Below are 19,647 nucleotides of genomic sequence, written 5' to 3' on the forward strand. Positions count from 1 at the left end.
TGATGTAATCCCAGGCCTCAGATTCAGTGGGAGCTCACAGGAGCACAGCTCCTGAACCTTTCTGAGAGTTCCACCTCTTCCTTCTAAGAGTTCCATGTCCTTGTCCATTGAATAGCATGTGCAGCTGCATAACAATCGCTGGATGAGCTCCACCACCTATTTGTCTACAAAATGACCTCTGTGTAACCCTTTTTGTGTGTATTGATCACAGCACTTTACCCTTGGATTATAAATCCAAAATTGATTTGGCTAAAGAGTTCATTGTTTAAAGCTGAACCTAAGTTGTTGTGATTTAGCTGAATTTTTAATGAACATCTTCTGAAGTATTAGATTATTTAAACTGCAGTCCAAATGAGCCATTTGAAATGGATTTTCATGCAGTTATATTCATGAAGGTGCTAAATAAAACTGTCACTTAGGGAACCTGCACAACCAATTTATATCACAGTGAGCGTGCAAGCATTGTTACTCTCTGTAGAAATCCATGTTTTGTTTTGGTTTTTTGATGTTATACTTCGGCTGCAAAGATACTGAGGTCCAAGCAACATGATATACCCAACATGTGCTGTATCATGGGTGCATGGCTGGACTCACAGTCAGATGTACATCAGGGGAACTTGTGCTTTTTGTTCCTTTTCTATGGCCCCATGTGCCTTAGGAAGGACACTTGGAGCCAGAGAAAAGGGGCAACAAGTCCCCCCTACTGCTGCCCTTTCTGCTGGTTATAGCAGAGTACAAAGACAACTGGAAGCTCCTTCCCACCCTCACAGCACTGAGCAAACAAGCATTTCTTCAAGTGAATTCCTCTGACCCATGCTTGACTGTGAGTCTGGTTATGCAGCTGTGATCACCTGGAATATGTCCAGTATATCATGTAGTTACATCCCAAATTTCCCAGTGTTTAGAGTCTGTCAGTTTTCACATAACTAGCTCATCCACGGTGATTTAGTGTTTGATGTTTGGCATGTGGAGGCTTTTTTTTTTTTTAGCAGGAACGCACGGGAACACAGTTCTGGCTGGCTTGGTGTCAGGAGGTGTGGCCTAATATACAAATGAATTCCCCTCAGGCTTTTTCTACAAATAAAACCCTGGGCTTGGGATTTTGTATTTGGTCTAGCACATGGTGGGTATTATCTCTTCCATTACTGGGATCAAGTGACAAAATGAAATTCCAAAGTGTTCTGAGACTTCAAAGCTTCGAAGTGGTTAAGGGCGTTTTCGCACTGACCTTAATCAGCAGCGACGCCCCTCTTCACCGCGCAGGATCAGCGCAGATTTCGCACTAATTGCCGCGGGACTTTCCGGCTCTTCCAGGTGCTCTGCGGCAATTAGTGCGAAATCCGCGCCGATCCTGCGCGGTGAAGAGGGGCGTCGCTGCTGATTAAGGTCAGTGCGAAAACGCCCTAAGTGTGCGAACTATTATCTGGGAGAACCAGGTTTGATTCCCCACTCGTCCACTTACAGCTGTTGGAATGACCTTGGGTTAGCCATAGCTCTCGCAGGAGTTGTCCTTGAAAGAGCAGCTGCTGTGAGAGCCCTCTCAGCCCCACCTACCTCATAGGGTGTCAGTTGTGGGGGAGAAGATATAGGAGATTGTAAGCTGCTCTGCGTCTCTGATTCAGAGAGAAGAGCAGGGTTTAAATCTGCAGTCTTCTTCCTTGGATAACTGATGACAAACTTGACAACATGTGGCCTGGGAGGTGTCTGAAACCAAGAGGTGATTGTATTTCCCACAGGAAACTTGGCAAAGAATGAACAGCAGACTTGTCTTCCTAAGCACCATGTAGTGCACCCAGGACCTCTGGGCCAACCAAAGCTTCCCTGTTGTGTGTCATGGGCTGTGGTCACATACACTAAATAATGCACTTTCCAGCTGGATTTTGCCTGTTCACACAGTAAAATCCAGTTGGAAAGTGCATTTAAAGTGGAATGAAAGTGCATTATTCAGTGTGTGTGATCACAGCCATAGTTAACAATACTGATATAGTTGCAGGAAGAACAATTCACACATAATTTGTGAAGTGGACCCGACTGAGACCGGTTGAGGTGGGGTTTCAATATTCTGTACAACTGGAACCTTGGCTTAGAGGCAAGTTCAATAACTGGCATCTCTAGTTAAAGGGGGCCTTGGTAGCAGGTCCTGGTACCAGATTGGTGTAGTGGTTAAGTGCACGGACTCTTATCTGGGAGAGCCAGGTTTGATTCCCCACTCCTCCACTTGTAGCTGCTGGAATGGCCTTGGGTCAGCCATAGCTCTCACAGGAGTTGTCCTTGAAAGGGCAGCTGCTGTGAGAGCCTTCTCAGCCCCACTGAGCTAACAGAGCCTTCTCAGCCCCACTGACCTCACAGGGTGGAGAAGATATAGGAGATTGTAAGCCTCTCTCAGTCTCTGATTCAGAGAGAAGGGCAGGGTATAAATCTGTAGTCTTCAGTCATCGTCTTCTTGTGTCCTCCTCCCCAATTGCTCAGGGTTCCTTTTTGAATAGCCCACCTATACCACTCAGAATCATTCTTTTTCTTAATTACAGGTATACAAGAATGGGCTTTCTGCATAAAATCAAGGGTTCGTCTAGTTCATATCTGTTTTGCCCCATGGTCTTCCAAGTACCTCTGTAAAGTCTGTCTTGTAATCTGTCTTTTATAATTGTGTCATAGCATTTGGGCAAAAATTCTGGTCCAAAGATGTCAGAGTGATACATTTTGAACATTTAACATGACTTGCTCAGGCTTTCCATAGTCTTGGGAAGAATTATGGCCTTTATCAGGACTTGCTACCAAGGCTCCCTTTAACTGGAGATGCCAGTTATTGAACTTGCCACTTAGCCACAGTTCCAGTCCCCAAATGTTGGCTGCATTCAGACATCACAAATAGTTGTTCGTCTGTGATGGGCATGAAAACAACTTATTTCTTCCACACGTGTATGGAGTGCAACTGAAGGCTTGGGGACATGGGAAGGATTTAATCAAACTCCAGTTTTCTGTGACATCAAAATGAAGGTTCCTGGGTGAACTGAAATGTTTCATTCCACAGCACAAACACAGGATCCTTAAATTGCACAGCATAGAATTTAGAGTCCTGGGGTGTTTTACATTATCACAAATTATTTATAAGGGGATTTCTTTATCTTTACAGCTGTGCCTCCAAACATTGCAGACCTAAGGAATTTAGAAGTACTCAACTTCTTCAACAATCAGATTGAGGAGCTGCCTACCCAAATCAGCAGCCTTCAGAAGCTGAAACACTTGAATCTTGGGTGCGTAAAGAGTTTGGTGTGGTTGCTTAGACTCTCTATAGGATGCAGTTCTGGAAACAGCCCTCTTTCGTTTCTTGGAAAGATTGCTTTACTAATGTTTTGGCATATTCTGTTTTCTCCTTAAGTGGCTTCAATCTGACAGAAAAAGTTTCTCTCAAGTGCTGAAGCTTCTAATCTTTCATGCCAGCCTGAAAGCAGAAACACATTATCTACTAACAGTTGACTCACCTGCTTTCCCCAAAGGAAAAGAATAATATCATGAGTTAGTGAGATTTTTATTGTAACCCTCCTATAACTTCTTGATTCTTTAAATTTAAAGAGCACTATATGATATACAAAGGATGGGATAACACTACCTGGTTTTCATTAATTTGCCTTAAGCACTTCGCACGAGAGTAGTGATAAACACCCATGTACTCGCTTGCTTCTGTGTGACACATAGAAAACAAACTCAGTGTGAATTATTGCTTCATATTTCATCTCCATACCTAAAATGGGTTGAACTACAGGTGTGTTTTATTCTAATGGTTTGCAAGCTGCCTGCAGTTTGTGATCAGCATGGTTATATGTTCAGCAGACAGTTTGCAGTTTCTGGGTTATGCAGAAAGTCAGTTGCATATATGCATTCTCATATAGCTTTCCTGTGGCTCCCCTTCAGCTGCCACCTCCCACTCTAAAGAGAAATTAGCCAAGAGTTTTGGTTGTTGATACTATTATGAGCACTCCTGCAGAAGAGCAACTCTGCATAGGATTGTACTGTTAGTGTATCAGTTTGCAGGCCCAGATGGAACTGGAAAAGAAATTAACAAAAAAAGAAAGAAAGGTGCCCTGCTGTGAAGGGCAAGGGGAGGAGTGCTGCCGATTACACAGTTGCAAAAGCAATACATGTAGCTTAAGTTGTCTCTATGAGATACATCCCATGATGACCTGGGACATGGTACTCAAGCATGCATGAGCTGCAAGTGCTCAGCCACTGTGCTGCAGATGCAGAATTGCTTGAAATGCTGTTTGCATGCAAAACTTCAAAGAAACCTGACTTGACAAAAGGTGGGCATTTCAAACTGTAAATGGAGTTGTTGATTAGAGTTTTGCAGATTCTCAATATGCCTCCTTACCCAGTGTTTTTGGAAGTCCTGTTAGTTTCAATAGCAGTTTCCAGTTGAAAGTGACATCTTTTTTGATCAGCACAGACTTAAAGGTGGATGTGTAGAACTAAGTGTGCAGTTCTTTATATCCCAGTCCAGATTTTAAACGCTGTGTGGTAGATTAGAATTGGTGACTTCCCCAAAGCCCTGCCCTGTTGATGAAATCAGCAGTAACACACACACATTCCCTGTTTTCCCCAAACTCCAAAGATTATGAGTTGAATCCAGTGTTCCCTCTAGGCTGAGTTAGTGTGAGCTAGCTCACAGATTTTTAGCCTCCAGCTCACACATTTTTGTCTTAGCTCAGGAAAAATGGCCCCAGAGCACAATAATTTATGCAGTAGCTCACAATTTTAATGGCACTAGCTCACAACTTTAATACCAGTAGCTCACAAAGTAGAATTTTTGCTCACAAGATTTCAGCTTAGATGGAACATTGTATCCTGGCTGTTTTTCAGTCCACTTTTGATCACTGAACAGTCTACTAGGGATTGTGGGATTCACATAGACAAAAGAAAAACCTGGCATGGGGCTATAGTGAGAAAGGAAAACATGACTGAGTGGAAAAGCTTGTAGAATACATCCTATTATCCCAAGAACCCTAAACTGACAACTAAAACATGAGTATTCCTTTTGTTAATGAATGCCCCTGTGTGCCTTCTACTTACCTTCTCTAAGCAATTAGCCACCTAGCTATCAAGAAATCATGAACTTGTCCCATGTTTCATTTATGAAGTGTGTTCTTGTTTTGCCAGCTCTGGGAAAGGGTTAATGATTATTTTGCAGTCTCCTACATAACAAGCAGGCTGTCAATCACCTCACAGGCTAGTTGCAAAGTTATAGACAAAATGTAGCAATTTGTGTTGGAAATGCTTGTTCTCTGCTTTAGATAGTAGTAGACTACTCTGTTGATTAGCTAAACATTTTTGCCTTCTGGATGCTTACTTTCTCTCTAGACTGTGTGGTGAATTCCCTGATGGGATTTTTTGTTTATTTGTTTGATCAGTGAGATAAACTTGCTGTTGAATCCTCCAAACGTAGGTAAAGATGCCTGCTGCAAAGAATGTGAGGCCTAACAGTTGCTAAGGCATTGATGGAGTAAAATGAATACATTTGGGCTAGCTATTTGGATATTCATGCACTTCCTCTTGTTCCTATTTGGATATTCATACCAAAAATGTTCATGTAGAAGAAGTTGGGAGATCTGCAGTCTGTGTCTTGTCTGGTTTGATGTTTAAGAACTTGATTAGTGCTCCCTCCCCCCTCCCAAAAGCTATGTAAAACTCTTTCCAATGTTCACTAGGCAGTTCGATATCTTTCATGCTGTCTGAGCTCAGTTCATACAGCCCCAGCCTGTGATCATACACACTAAATAATGCACTTTCAATCCACTTTCAGTGCACTTTTCAACTGGATTTTGCCAGTTCACCCAGTAAAATCTAGTTGGAAAGTGCATTGAAAGAGGTTTGAAAGTGCCAGTTTGGTGTAGTGGTTAAGTGTGCAGGCTCTTATCTGAGAGAACCGGGTTCGATTCTCCACTTGCAGCTGCTGGAATGGACATGGGTCAGCCATAGCTCTCGCAGGAGTTGTCCTTGAAAGGGCAGCTTCTGTGAGAGTTCTCTCAGCCCCACCTACCTCACAGGGTGTCTGCTGGGGATGGGAAGGTAAAGGAGATTGTAAACCGCTCTGAGACTCTGATTCAGAAAGAAGGGTGGGGTATAAATCTATAGTCGTCTTCTTAGCGCGCGTGATCGCAGCCCCTGGGAGTCCCTTCCCTGCTGGTCCATTTTCCTCTGATAATTTCTATAGAGAGGAGTCATATGGGTCAGCTAATCCTTCTCCTAGGAGAGATTCTGCCAGGAGAAAGAAACTTCTGTGGTCTTTCATTCTCTTTAATTCTCCTAGCTTTCTTCTTCTGCCACCACAAGTGTTGAATGCTCCTGTTAAACACAACAATGAGAGAAGGCAACCAGCAGGGCTGTGATGTTGCCAGAGTACCCTGGAAATCTGAAAATTAAGCTGCAGTGTGCCCACCATGCCGAAAGGAGAGCCCAATGAGCCACCAGCTAGAACATATAAGATCCAGCTTAGAGGAAGCCACAGGAGTCAAAGCTGACATTTGGGACTCGTGGAAGGATCAGTCTTTGAACAAAGGTCCTGACCAGTTTCCTATCCAACCACGGACCCCGCAGCCAGATTTGCCACTACAGCATTCTAGAGCCACTGCAGAGCAACCTGCAGAGGGTGTTCTGTAGGCTAGAACCGCCTAGCACTCAGCTTAGTCCTCATGCTAACATGACAAAAGACTTAGACCAGATTGGCAGTGAGTAATATAGGCAAGGCCATAGCAACATAGCTGTTGCATATACCATTTTAAAGTGACACATGGGCCAAGATGTCCCAGTTGAGCCCCATCATCCCATAGCGCCCTTCATTCTTTCACTTCTTATACTTTTTGATACGGCGTGTATTCTGCAGAAATATGTGTTTTATCATTGAGTGACCTAGTATATGGTAGTGATGGAGAGCTAGGAGATCCACACTTCGATCATGAACTTGTGATGTGGTGTTAGACAAACTGCTGACTCTTCATTTCATGTGTGCGTATATTCATTGGCAGCATGAAAGGAATAATACGTTACGGCTGTTTGGGGAATTACTGAAATTAGTTGAGCATTTCTGAAAGTTTATATATTGTAGGTATTTATACTCCACTCTAAAGGGAACATAAGAGAGGCCATGTTAGATCAGACCAATAGCCCATCTAGTTCCACACTCTGTGTCACACAATGGCCAAAACCCAGGTGCCATCAGGAGGTCCACCAACAGGGCCAGAAATCCAGAAGTCCTTCCACTGTTACCCCCTAAGCACCAAGAATACAGAGCATCCCTGCACCCAGACATAGTGCTCCCTCTATACTTTGTCGCTAATACCCACTGATGGTTCTCTGCTCCATATGCTTATCTAGTCCCCTCTTGAAGTTATCTATGCTCATAGCCACCACCACTTCCTATGGCAATGAATGCCACATGTTTCTTACTCTTTGGGTGAAGAAGTACTTCCTTTTATCTGTTCTAAATCTACTGCTCATTAATTTCATGGAGTGCCCACAAGTTCTTGTATTGTGAGAAACGGAGAAAAGTACTTCTTACTCAACCTATTATATCCTATGGATAAGTTTGTAAACCTGTATTATGTCACCCCTCAATCATCATTGCTCCAAGTTAAAGAGCTCTAGGCTAAGAGAGAGTGACTGCCCCAAGGTCACCCAGTGAGCTTCTGTGGTGGGGTGGGGATTCAAACCTCGGTCTCCCAGATCCTAGTTCAGCTATGTTACCCAATGGTGACCTTTTAAACAGTGTAGGAGCAGGATGTGCAAAAACGGGGGGAGAGGATATATCAGGCACTGGATCATGCTGTAACTATAATGATTAGAACAAACTAAAAAAAATTGTATTGATCATGTGTTTGCTAAATGTGAGCGGGTTTTTAATCATAATATTTTTATTTCCAGTTCCAGAACATGGAATGACTCGCATTTGTGATGATTGCAGGCTGATTGGCTTGGGTTTTGCCTGTTCTGAATTTTAACTGGCTGTGCTTTATTCATGTACTTCTGTTTTATGTGTTGTTGTGGGGGGAGATTGGTTTTGTTCTTTGCTTTGGGTGCCACGATAGCAGAAAAAATGGCATGCAAATATTAAACTGAATCAATCAATAAATAGAGATTGCCTTAAACTGAGACAAACTTTCTAGCCATTGCTTGCTTTATATCCCAAACCATGTCTGTTTTACCATCTTCCCTTTTTGTTAGCATGAACAGGCTGAACTCCTTGCCACGAGGATTTGGTTCCTTCCCAGCCCTGGAGGTTCTTGACCTGACGTACAATAACTTAAATGAAAATTCACTGCCTGGAAACTTCTTCTACCTAAGTAAGAAACTGATTTTAAGAAACACTTTAAATCATTTTGAAGAGTTGCTTTGCTTTCTGCAGGTGAAATTTATTTGAGAGAGTCTGAACTCTAAAAAGAATATTTTAGATATATATTTTCTTTCTCCTATGAGCCTCCTTGAATATTTTTCAGCATAGCACAGCAATATGTGTCTTTGATCTGCAATCACCTGATATTGGTAGGAGTTAAGTGGACTTGGCTGGCAGTGTTGTATGAGCAGTTTAGATCAGATTATTTTCTTGCAGATTATTTTCTTGCATTTTATTCGGTTTCATGCTTATCTAAAACTTCTGCAAATACAGCACCCTCCTAGGTGAGTAGATGAGAAATTTAAGATAGCTAGCAATTAACTCCAAATCTACCTTTCTTGAATAAAACTAAATGTGTTCTTGGTTAAAAAATGAGGTTTGAATTAATGTGCATTACACACTCAAAGCAAAAATTTCTTCCGGCAAATACAGCTACTGTTTAATTTTGGACAAAGACTGACTGTTGTTGTCTCTGTGGTGTAGGATGGAAGTATGAGCTTTCCCCCCTTCCTGTGTAACTAGAAGTGACAGACTTGATATAGGTTTGGAGAGTCTGTCTACTTCTGAAAGACCTTCAGTATAGTATCCTTCCTCCCCACTGAATTTCCAAGTGTGTTGTGAGCCTTGTGGGCTATAAATAAAAATAAAACTAATTAATATGCCTTGGTTCTTTTTTTCTCCCCTGTCCCCCTTTGCCATGTACACATCAAATGTTATCTCTGTCTGTAATGCAAAGAGAAGATTTGTAGAAATATACAAAAAAGTTGGTATGTTTTTTATTAAACTGCATTTTCAGTTATACTGTTTGCAGACATAATAGGGCCCGCAAACATATCTGGGGGGTTGGGATGGTAATTTTATGCTGCATAGTGATTAGGAATCTGGATAGTGATTAGGAATTGACCATACAGAAAGTAATTTGGGCTTGTGCCCTCCCAGCCTCATGTGGAAATGGTGTGCTCCAACCTGCCAGAGTCTGCTGTTGTAGGAGTTGTTAATTGTGCCAGTCCTTTTGGATATAGATGTCTTCCTGAGTTGACCAACAGTACAATAAGCCAGTAAATCTAAGTTTGACCTGCTTGTTACTATTGTGAGCCTTGGGTATGTCAAAGGCTTTTCACCAAGTCAGGATTATTAATCAAACCTGACATTTCTGTATTGATCAGGCCTCAAATGGTTGGGTTGTATGCCACCCTGTTTATATATTGCTCTTTAATTTGCAGCCACCTTGCGTGCACTCTATCTAAGTGACAACGATTTTGAAATCCTGCCACCAGATATTGGGAAGCTCACAAAGTTGCAGATAGTAAGTAATTTATCTAAATTCTTGAAAAAATCAATTCACTTTTGTGGCCCTGGTAAGAGTAGAATCAAGTCAATTTGTGAAAAGTAGTCATGGGGGTGAGGGGGAGGGTGAAGGAATTGGCCTCTATGCCTGGCATTGCCTGTTGTTAATCAGCAGGCACTGCTGAGTAAATAGGAGGAATAAAATAGGTGGGGTGAGAGGAAGTGGCAGAAAGCTAAGGACTGCTTTGTAAGATATTTGTCTATGATGTGTTCAGCCCCCAAATGTCTGCTTCTTTTCAACTGTGTGTCTGTCTCGCCCACTGTCTTCTGAAAGCTTAGCCTTCGGGATAATGACTTGATATCACTGCCTAAAGAAATTGGCGAACTCACTCAGCTTAAAGAACTTCATATCCAAGGGAACCGGCTTACTGTGCTGCCTCCAGAGCTAGGTAAGACTTGGTAGATGTTGTGGTTGAAGATAGCTAAGGGGAGATGAAACTCTTGACTCATTCTCATTGATAACCTAAGCTGACCATGAATGTCTCATATAAAAAAAAGTTAAATAGTTTCTGCTTTTGTTGTAATATGAAGCCTGTACTAAGATGATTTTGTGCTATACTATATGTTAGTATATAGGGGTTATTATAGGGAATTGCTATATATAATCTGTCAATAACTGGTTGATCCTCAGTGGGGTTTGGCTGTTAGCCCACTGGGTTAGAATGAAGTATGGCTGGAAGTAGGCAATCAAGTTCCTCAGGTGTCTTATGCAGTGTATCTCCAAAATGCAATTCATGAGGTGGTATTTAGGATACATGGATCACAGTTTTATATTATCTTGGTCCTTTTTTGGATTTAAAGACTTATATGTAGTTTCATGAATCACTGCAACAGCACAGTTGCATTCAACTACATAAAAGTGCCAAGAAACACTAAATCAGTTAGGGAATGTACTCTAAGGACTTACCAATGGAAGCATTGTTTTAGAAGGAAACCTAGTTTGGAAAAAGAAATCTGTATTACAAAATGCAAAGCAACAAATGTAATTGGCAAGATGTAGGTGTGTTGTAGTTGTTAGAGTATTTGACTGGGATCTGGGAGACCCACGTTTGAATCCAGTAACACACACTCAGCCTAACCTGCCTCACAGAGTTGTTGTGAGGATGAAATCAGGGGTCTTGATTTTGACAGGTTGGAAAACTGGGCTAAAAGTAACAAAATGAATTTCAGCAGAGATAAGTGTAAAACTCTGCATTTGGATAAGAAAAATCCAAACCCATAATTATAGGTTGAGGGGGACTTGTCTTGGTAGTAGCACATGCAAATAGGATTTGGGGGTCTTAATAGATCATACACCAAACATGAGTCAGCAGTGTGATGCAATAGTTAAAAAGGCAAATGTGATTTTGGACTGCATTGACAGAAGTACAGTGTCCAGATCAATCAGAGTGATAGTATCACTTTGCTCTGGCTTTTCTACACCTGCGTACTGTCTTCGCCACAGTTTAGGAAGGATGCCAGTTTGGGGCGCCACAGTTTAGGAAGGGTGTTGATAAGGTGGAAGGCATCTAGTGGAGGATGACAAAAATAGTGAGGGGGCTAGAGACCAAGTCCTGTAAAGAAAGGTTGAAGGAGCTGGGTATGTTTATCTTGGAGAGGAGATGATTCAGAGGTGATATGATAGCCATTTTCAAGTATGTGAAAGGCTGTCATATAGAGGATGGAGTGTAGTTGTTGTCTCTGGCCCAGAACGCTGGACCAAAACCAACAGGTTGAATTGTAAATCAAATGAGTTTTCAGCTAAACATTAGCAGAAACTTCCTGACACTTAGAGCAGCTCCTCAGTGAAACAGGCTTCCTTGAGAGGTGGTGGGCTGTCCTTCTTTGGAGGTTTTTAAGCAGAGGCCATTGACAACAGTGCTGATTTTATGATCCACTATGAATTTAGGCAGATCTTGAGAGGAATGGTAGGAAGGGATGAGCCAGTGCTCAGCTCTTGTGGCCCTTTCTTATATTCCCCGGGTAATGCTGATTGCCACTTTGGAGTTAGGAAGATTGCCCCAGGGATCCTGGAGGGATTTTTTTTTGCCTTCCTCTGGGCCTAGAGCAGGGGTCCCTTGGGGAGTGGGGAATAAGGTAGCTTTGAATTTCCTGCATTGCACAGGGGGCTGGACTAGATCAGTGGTGGCGAACCTATGGCACAGGTGCCAGAGGCAGCACTCGGAGCCCTCTCTGTGAGCACCCGCGCTCCCTCGCCCCCCCCCCCGCGCATGAGGCTCTAGAGTCATATCTCATTGAAGCTCCTCCTCTCCCCAAACTCAGGCTCCTTCCCCCAAATCTCCAGGTATTTCCCAGCCCAAACCTGGCAACCCTAACTGGGCTTCCTTCAGAGAAACAACAGGGCACTCCAACCTTTTTGAGCTCATGGGCACCTTTGGAATTCTGACATGGGGGGTGTAACCACAATGCAGCCCCCAAGCACAACGCACAGAGGAAAATTCCTTGCAGGTGTTCCTGCAGTTTTAGGGAGGGGGTTAGATGGGACCAACTAGGGCAGGAGTGGCCAAGCTTGCTTAACATAAGAGTAAATGTCAGATGTGTGAGAGCCACCAGACATGAATGTCAGAGGTCTGAGGGAAGGGAGGAAAATAGGTGGGGAGGGAGAGAGAGAGGTGGAAAGAAAGCAACTTGAGCTTTAAATGCATTTTCCAAGCCACTGGCTGGCATGGCTTGAAGAACTGCTTTAAAGAGACAAATGCCTTCTCTGGTGGGGGCTTCAAGAGCCACACGATGTGTGTGAAAGAGCCATATGTGGCTCCAGAGCCACAGTTTGGCCACCCCTGCACTAGAGAGATGGATATAAGGCAGCTTCATGTATTCATGTGGCCTAGATCTGGTTGCGTTTCATATTTCAAAACTGTTGTGACATGGTCCAAGCTGAAGGGAAGAAGAGAGCATGGGTGTGTGGGGATGGGGTGGGGGAAGAGGAGAGATCAGGACCTTGAATCAAGCACGTTTTTTTGAAGGGATGTGGGTTTACTACAGGAAATGTTGGGTCATACTAATCCAGCAGAAACAGTGACCGGGATCGCCTCTGGTTTAGGAGTGGAGAGGGAGGAACTACAGGCTTCCTTGCTTTCAAATATGATGCTTCTGATAGCAGTATCTGAGCAGAGCTCTTTCAAGCTACCATAAGGCAAATTGCTGACAAGCTGTTTTTGAACCGTTGCACTTCTGTTCTGGTTTTCCAGAGCACTCCTGACAAGCTGCTGCTTAACGACTGCCAGCGAGGGGGTCAATTGCACTGTTGGGTCAGTTGCACTGTTGAACAACTCTTACTGTTAAAAAGTTTTTCCTATACCAGTCCTCTCCTCTGCTGCCAGCAGGAACAGCTCCCTGCCCTCCTCTAAGTGACAACCCTTCTAATAATTCAAAAGAGCATGTCTTCCCCCTCAACCTTCTCTTCTCCAGACTGAATATCCCCAAGTCCCTTAGCCTTTCCTCATTGGGCTTGCTCTCCATGGTTTCTACAGAAGTAATCTACAATCTAATCTGTGGCACCTACTCTCTACACATGCACAGGATTGCCGTTTTGATTTAAAGAAAGAAGATGATATTGGATTTATATTTCGCCCTTCACTCTGAATCTCAGGGTCTCAGAGCAGCTCACAATCTCCTTTATCTTCCTCCCCCACAACAGATGCCCTATGAGGTAGGTGGGGCTGAGAGAAGCTTTCCCAGAAGCTGCCTTTTCAAGGACAGCTCTGTGATAGCTATGACTGACCCAAGGCCATCCAGCAGCTGAAAGTGGAGGAGTGAGGAATCAAACCCGGTTCTCCCAGATAAGAGTCCACGCACTTAACCTCTACACCAAACTGGCCCTCCTTTCTCACATCAGACTTTCTAGGTAATCATAGAATCATAGAGTTGGAAGGTACCTCCAGGGTCATCTAGTCCAACCCCCTGCACAATGCAGGAAACTCACAAGCACCTCCCCCTAAAATCACAGGATCTTCATTGCTGTCAGCTGGCCATCCAGCCTCTGTTTAAAAACCTCCAAGGAAGGAGAGCCCACCACTTCCCAAGGAAGCCTGTTCCACTGAGGAATTGCTCTAATGGTCAGGAAGTTCTTCCTAATGTTGAGCCAGAAACTCTTTTGATTTAATTTCAACGCATTAGTTCTGGTTCTACCTTCTGGGGCCACAGAAAACAATTCCACACCATCCTCTATATGACAGTCCTTCAAGTACTTGAAGATTGTGATCATATCACCTCTTAGCCGCTGCCTCCAGGCTAAACATCCCCAGCTCCTTCAACCTTTCTTCATAGGACTTGGTCTCCAGACCCCTCACCATCTTCATTGCCCTCCTCTGGACCCATTCCAGCTTGTCTGTATCCTTCTTAAAATGTGGTGCCCAAAACTGAGCACAATACTCCAGGTGAGGTCTTTCCAGAGCAGAGTAAAGCGATTCCATCACATCACATGATCTGGACACTATACTTCTGTTGATACAGCCCAAAATTGCATTTGCCTTTTTAGTCACCGCATCATACTGTTGACTCCTGTTCAGTGTATGGTCTGCTTTTTGCACATACTACTGCTAAGAAGTCTCCCCCATCCTATAACCATGCATTGGATTTTTCCTACCTAAATGCAGAACTTCACATTTATTCCTGTTAAAATTCATTTTATTGATTTTAGCCCAGTTTTCCAGCCTGTCAGGGTCATCCTATATCCTGTTTCTGTTGTCTTCTGTGTTTACACCCCCTCCCAATTTAGTATCATCGGCAAATTTAATAAACATTCCCTCTATTCTTTCATCCAAAGCATTGATAATCATTTATACAATTAAAATAATTAATACAATTCAGACTATCCCTGAAGTTTCCAAGGGTAGCTGTGCTGGTCCATAGTAGAACAACTAGATTCAAGGACAGGAGCACCTTAGAGACCAACAAGATTTGGGGGAAGGGGGCACAAGCTTTCCAGCATTAGAGCTCCCTCGATTAGATAGAAGGAGCTTTGACTCTCAAAAATCTTGTTCTCTAAGGTGCTGCTGGACTCAGATTTAGCCATATAAATCAGTTGACTCCTTTCATCAACTTAATTTATGAACTAACATCATGTATCCTCTGCCTTCCTCCCCAAAAGGACACTGAAGTGGTTTGACACACTCTCCCCATCTCTTTTATCCTCACAACGAACCTATGAGGCGGGTTAACTCAGAGTATATTACTGGTTCAAGGTTTCCCAGCAAGTTGCAAGGGCAGAGTGGGCATATGAATCAGGACCTCCCAGATCTGATTTGGACACTCTAACCACCAGCTCCTACTAAACACACTATATTTTAACGTATTCTTTTTTCCTAATGGCAAACTAGAATGATGTTTATAATGTATGTTACATGTTCAAAAGTAAATTAGGTGGACAGGAACACCTCTGGGAAAGGCATGTTCTCAGTTTAACCCAGACCTGCAAGCAACAGAACAATGAACAGCCTCCATTTATTGCCTTATGACACTCTCACCATCATTTTCCCATTCTGGCATGTTACTATTTTGTTTCCTAAGCAAATGCTATCCAAACCAAATATTCTTTCAGTTTGTTAATTTCACTATGAGTTGTTTTTTTCTAAACTAAAACCTCTGTATTCAGGTTAAATTGCCGTGTTGGCACTTTGCGATAAATAAGTGGGTTTTGGGTTGCAGTTTGGGTACTCGGTCTTTAAAAGGTTCTCCATCACTGGACTAGATGAACCTTGGGGTACCTTCCAGCTCTGTGTTTCTATGAAACAAGAACAATGTAAGCCACTTTGCGTCCCTGTTGGGAGAAATGCAGGGTACAAATTAAGTACATAAAATATTCTGAAGTTTATTATTTGGTCTCCCTTAATATTTAATGCTATTTTAAAATATTTCTGTCATGGCAAAGTTCAGTCTCTTCATTATTGCATCAGTGATGCTGGACTCATTCATGATTAGTTACTGCTCTACAGATACTAATATGTCCTAACATATTAGTAGCCGTATAGTGGTAACTAATCATGAATAAGTCGAGTGTCATTGATGAAATAATGAATAAATTGCACTTTTCAGATGCACAGTGACACCAGTGCTATCTGGATATTATTGACAAGAACAGGAATGGCAGAAACCAGGAGGAAGAAGGTAAGAAGAGAAGGGGAATTAAGATAAGAGGGAAGAAGAGAGTCTTCATCTTCTGTTCAGATGCACATATCACTTACATTTTATTAGACATGCAACTGTGATATGTCAGGGCTTATTCTCAGTATATAGAAACAAAGCAAAGGTGTACTTAGGGCAGCTAAAGTAAGTGGTACTAATGCAAGCAACCCATTGTTACAAAACTAGAATGCAGATTATGCTTCAAACTGATGATGAGGTGGTTGTGCTTTTTTAAAAAAAACCACTATCTCAGTTTTCACATTAATTATGTGACTTCTGATCCATTACGAAGCTTCCATAGCTAGCCATTTCTCCCCCAACCCTTGTTCATAGCAAAGATACAAACATTTCCTAGAAATGCTAAGTTACAGTAAGCAAATTACAGCCTGTTTGGTCCCTGCAGTCTCTAAGGTGTCTTTATTTAGCCCATAAGAGCTTCTTTGGAACCCATAAATCTCACATTTCACTTCTAAAAAGGGCATTTTTAGGCTTCATGGCTGCAGTAAGTTTGAAAAGCAAGTAGGCAGGTTTCTGCATGTTAAAAACAATGCATTAAATCAGAAATAGTAATTCACTGAGTTTTGTTAACTATATTGTGCATCATTATTGTACTGTTCCAAAGGCAGCTGTTTCAGACCTAGAACAGAAAGGGACTAAGGTTTGTTCCTTTAAGCCAGTGGTCCCCAACCTTTTTGGTACTGGAGACCAGCACCAGGGCCATCCCGCCCACCACAGCCGCAGGGCCAGCAGGATGGGGGCTCCGAATTTGGCCCCCCGCCCCCGTGGCGCTGCGCAGCCTCATGGCCTCCTGTGCTGCACAGCCTCACCCTCCGCCCCCGCACAGCACCTCTGCAGTGGCGGGCAACCTGCTGAAGAATCAGCCCACCAGAGTTTAGGTCCATCACCCTGCCCCCCGTGCAACGAGGCTTGGGTCCCCCCTCCCACCACTGCCTTCCCTCTCTCCCCGGTGCTGCAGTGCAGCGCAGCACTCCATTGTCATCGTCGCCCTCCCTCCCTCAGATCACACCAAAATTGGGCCTTAACAGCTTCGCTGCGCCCGCACCATCTAACACTTTGAAGTTTGTGCAAGAGAAGATTTCTTCCCCGCCCCCTTCCTGGAACCAAAAAAAAGGGGGGAGAAATCTTCTCTCTCACGAACTTCAAAGTTTTAGATAGTGCAGCCGCAGCGAAGCTGGTAAGGCCCAGTTTCAGCGCTGCTTGGCTCGGCATGATCTAAGGGAGGAGGAGGACGATGATGGAGCGCTGCGCTGCATTGCAGCGTTGGGGGGAGAGGGAAGGTGACGGCAGCAGGAGGCGATGGAGCTAAACTCAGTTGAGGCAGTGGGGGGGCTGTGGGGGGCCGCCAGGCTTTGCGGCCCGGTTATGGACAGGACACTGCCCGGTAGTGGTCCGGGGGTTGGGGACCCCTGCTTTAAGCCATCTGGAGAGAAGCCTGTTAAGCTTGTTGGCCCTTCTGCAAGATCCAAGCATAACACATCCACGAAGAGTAGATGAGATTCACCAGACTGGTGTTGATGGTTGAATTATGATTTGTCAGTTATACAGTTTCAGCATGATGATTGGCTGTGCTTCTTTCCATGAGATGATTTCAATTAACTTCTCAGAGGAGACCTTTTTGTTACCATTCTTGCAGTATGTGTTTGGGTGGCCCCGTCTCTTTTTTGCTCCCATTTCAGCTCAATACAGGGCCATAGCCAATTGAGGGTAGTGCCCCCTTTTGAATTTGCTGCGCCCCCACTCCAGCCTTCCCCCCAGTCTTAGGGAAAACCATGAATGTCAGTTCCAGAAGAAACTACAAATGGCAAAAATGTAAGGTTCTACCAGTTATTGATTCCAGAAATCCATGCAAATATGGTTAGGATTTATTAAAGTCAGATACAGGAGTTAACCTTCTGCTAGAAAGCCATTGCCAGAAATGACCCAATAGGCCAAGTGATTACAATTATACACAGCAAAAAGCATGGGCTAACATTCTCCCTACCCCCTTGGTCCAATGGTTCCCACAGAGGTTGGTACTGCTTCAAGGCACAAGGCATCTTCTGAAGCTGCCCACCTCCAAAGCCACAATTGCATTCTCAGGCCAAAGGGCCTGTTACCATAACACCTAGATAAGCAAGCTCATTTCAAAAGCATGGCAGGCTCAACCTGACATTCTGTCAACCTGTTGCACAGGGTCCTTCCCCCAAAGCAGGTCTTGTTTCTTCTTCACACATGGCAAGCCTGGGACTTCCCTCAGGCACTTGTCTTCTTGTCCTCTTCAGTTGACCTCTGTGGACTTGGCTGCCACTTGACTCGACCCCCTGAGGTGGTTTCCCTCTGCAGGCCTTTGGCTTTCAGTCACCTCCCTTCTGGGTGCCTTCTGGGAACCAGAGCTATAGATGGATTGATTCTGTAAAGGAAGCCATGGCCCTCAGTCTGCAAAATCTGAGCAAGATTGTTAATAATAGGATGTTTTGGAGGATGTTCATAGAGCCACCTTATAGAACACCTAATGATAGGATGTTCATAGAGTCACCTTAAGCAGAAGCAACTTCATCACACTTAACACGCGCACACACACACACACATCTTCTAACTGCGTTTAGAGGGAGGGGCTGTGGCTGAGTTGCAGAGCATCTGCTTTGTATGCAGAAGTTCCAGGTTTAACCCCCTACATCTCCAATTAAAAGGATGACGTAGTAGGTGATGTAAAATACTCCTACCTAAGATCCTAAAAAGCCACTACCAGCCTGAGTAGACAGTAGTGAACTTGTGTTCAAGTGTGAACATTAGTAGATATTTTATTTATTTGTTGTATTAAAATACTTAAGAACATAAGAGAAGCCATGTTAGATCAGGCCAATGGCCCATCCAGTCCAACACTCTATGTCACACAGTGGCCCAAAAAAAATGTATATATATACATACACACACACACACACACTGTGGCTAATACCCACTGATGGACCTCTGCTCCATATTTTCATCTCTTGAAGGTGGCTATGCTTGTGGTCGCCACCACCTCCTGTGGCAGTGAATTCCACATGTTAATCACCTTTTGGGTGAAGAAGTACTTTCTTTTATCCATTTTAACCTGTCTACTCAGCAATTTCTTCGAATGCCCACGAGTTCTTGTATTGTGAGAAAGGGAGAAAAGTACGTCTTTCTCTACTTTCTCCATCCCATGCATTATCTTGTAAACCTCTATCATGTCACCCCACAGTCGACGTTTCTCCAAGCTAAAGAGCCCCAAGCGTTTCAACCTTTCTTCATAGGGGAAGTGTTCCAGCCCTTTAATCATTCCAGTTGCCCTTTTCTGGACTTTCTCCAATGCTATAATATCCTTTTTGAGGTGCGACAACCAGAACTGCACACAGTACTACAAATGAGACCGCACCGTCGATTTATACAGGGGCATTATGATACTGGCTGATTTGTTTTCAGTTCCCTTCCTAATAATTCCCAGCATGGCGTTGGCCTTTTTTATTGCAAACACACACTGTCTTGACATTTTCAGTGAGTTAGCTACCACGACCCCAAGATCTCTCTCTTGGTCAGTCTCTGCCAGTTCACACCCCATCAACTTGTATTTGTAGCTGGGATTCTTGGCCCCAATGTGCATTACTTTGCGCTTGGCCACATTGAACTGCATCTGCCACGTTGACGCCCACTCACCCAGCCTCAACAGATCCCTTTGGAGTTCCTCACAATCCTCTCTGGTTCTCACTACCCTGAACAATTTAGTGTCGTCCGCAAACTTGGCCACTTCACTGCTCATTCCCAACTCTAAA

The 19,647-nt window shown here is 43.6% G+C and overlaps 1 protein-coding gene across 1 annotated transcript in view; it reads left to right on the forward strand.

The window, feature by feature from the left end:
- RSU1 (Ras suppressor protein 1) overlaps positions 1 to 19,647 on the forward strand; it is a 103,364-nt gene that overhangs the window by 30,933 nt on the left and 52,784 nt on the right. Inside the window, exons 4-7 of the mRNA XM_060248424.1 lie at positions 3,134 to 3,254; positions 8,215 to 8,333; positions 9,607 to 9,689; positions 10,005 to 10,119. Of these exons, the coding sequence (XP_060104407.1) occupies positions 3,134 to 3,254; positions 8,215 to 8,333; positions 9,607 to 9,689; positions 10,005 to 10,119 (438 nt within the window). The remainder of the gene's footprint in view (positions 1 to 3,133; positions 3,255 to 8,214; positions 8,334 to 9,606; positions 9,690 to 10,004; positions 10,120 to 19,647) is intronic.

Source organism: Heteronotia binoei, chromosome 10 (assembly GCF_032191835.1).
Source record: "Heteronotia binoei isolate CCM8104 ecotype False Entrance Well chromosome 10, APGP_CSIRO_Hbin_v1, whole genome shotgun sequence".
NCBI lineage: Eukaryota > Metazoa > Chordata > Lepidosauria > Squamata > Gekkonidae > Heteronotia > Heteronotia binoei.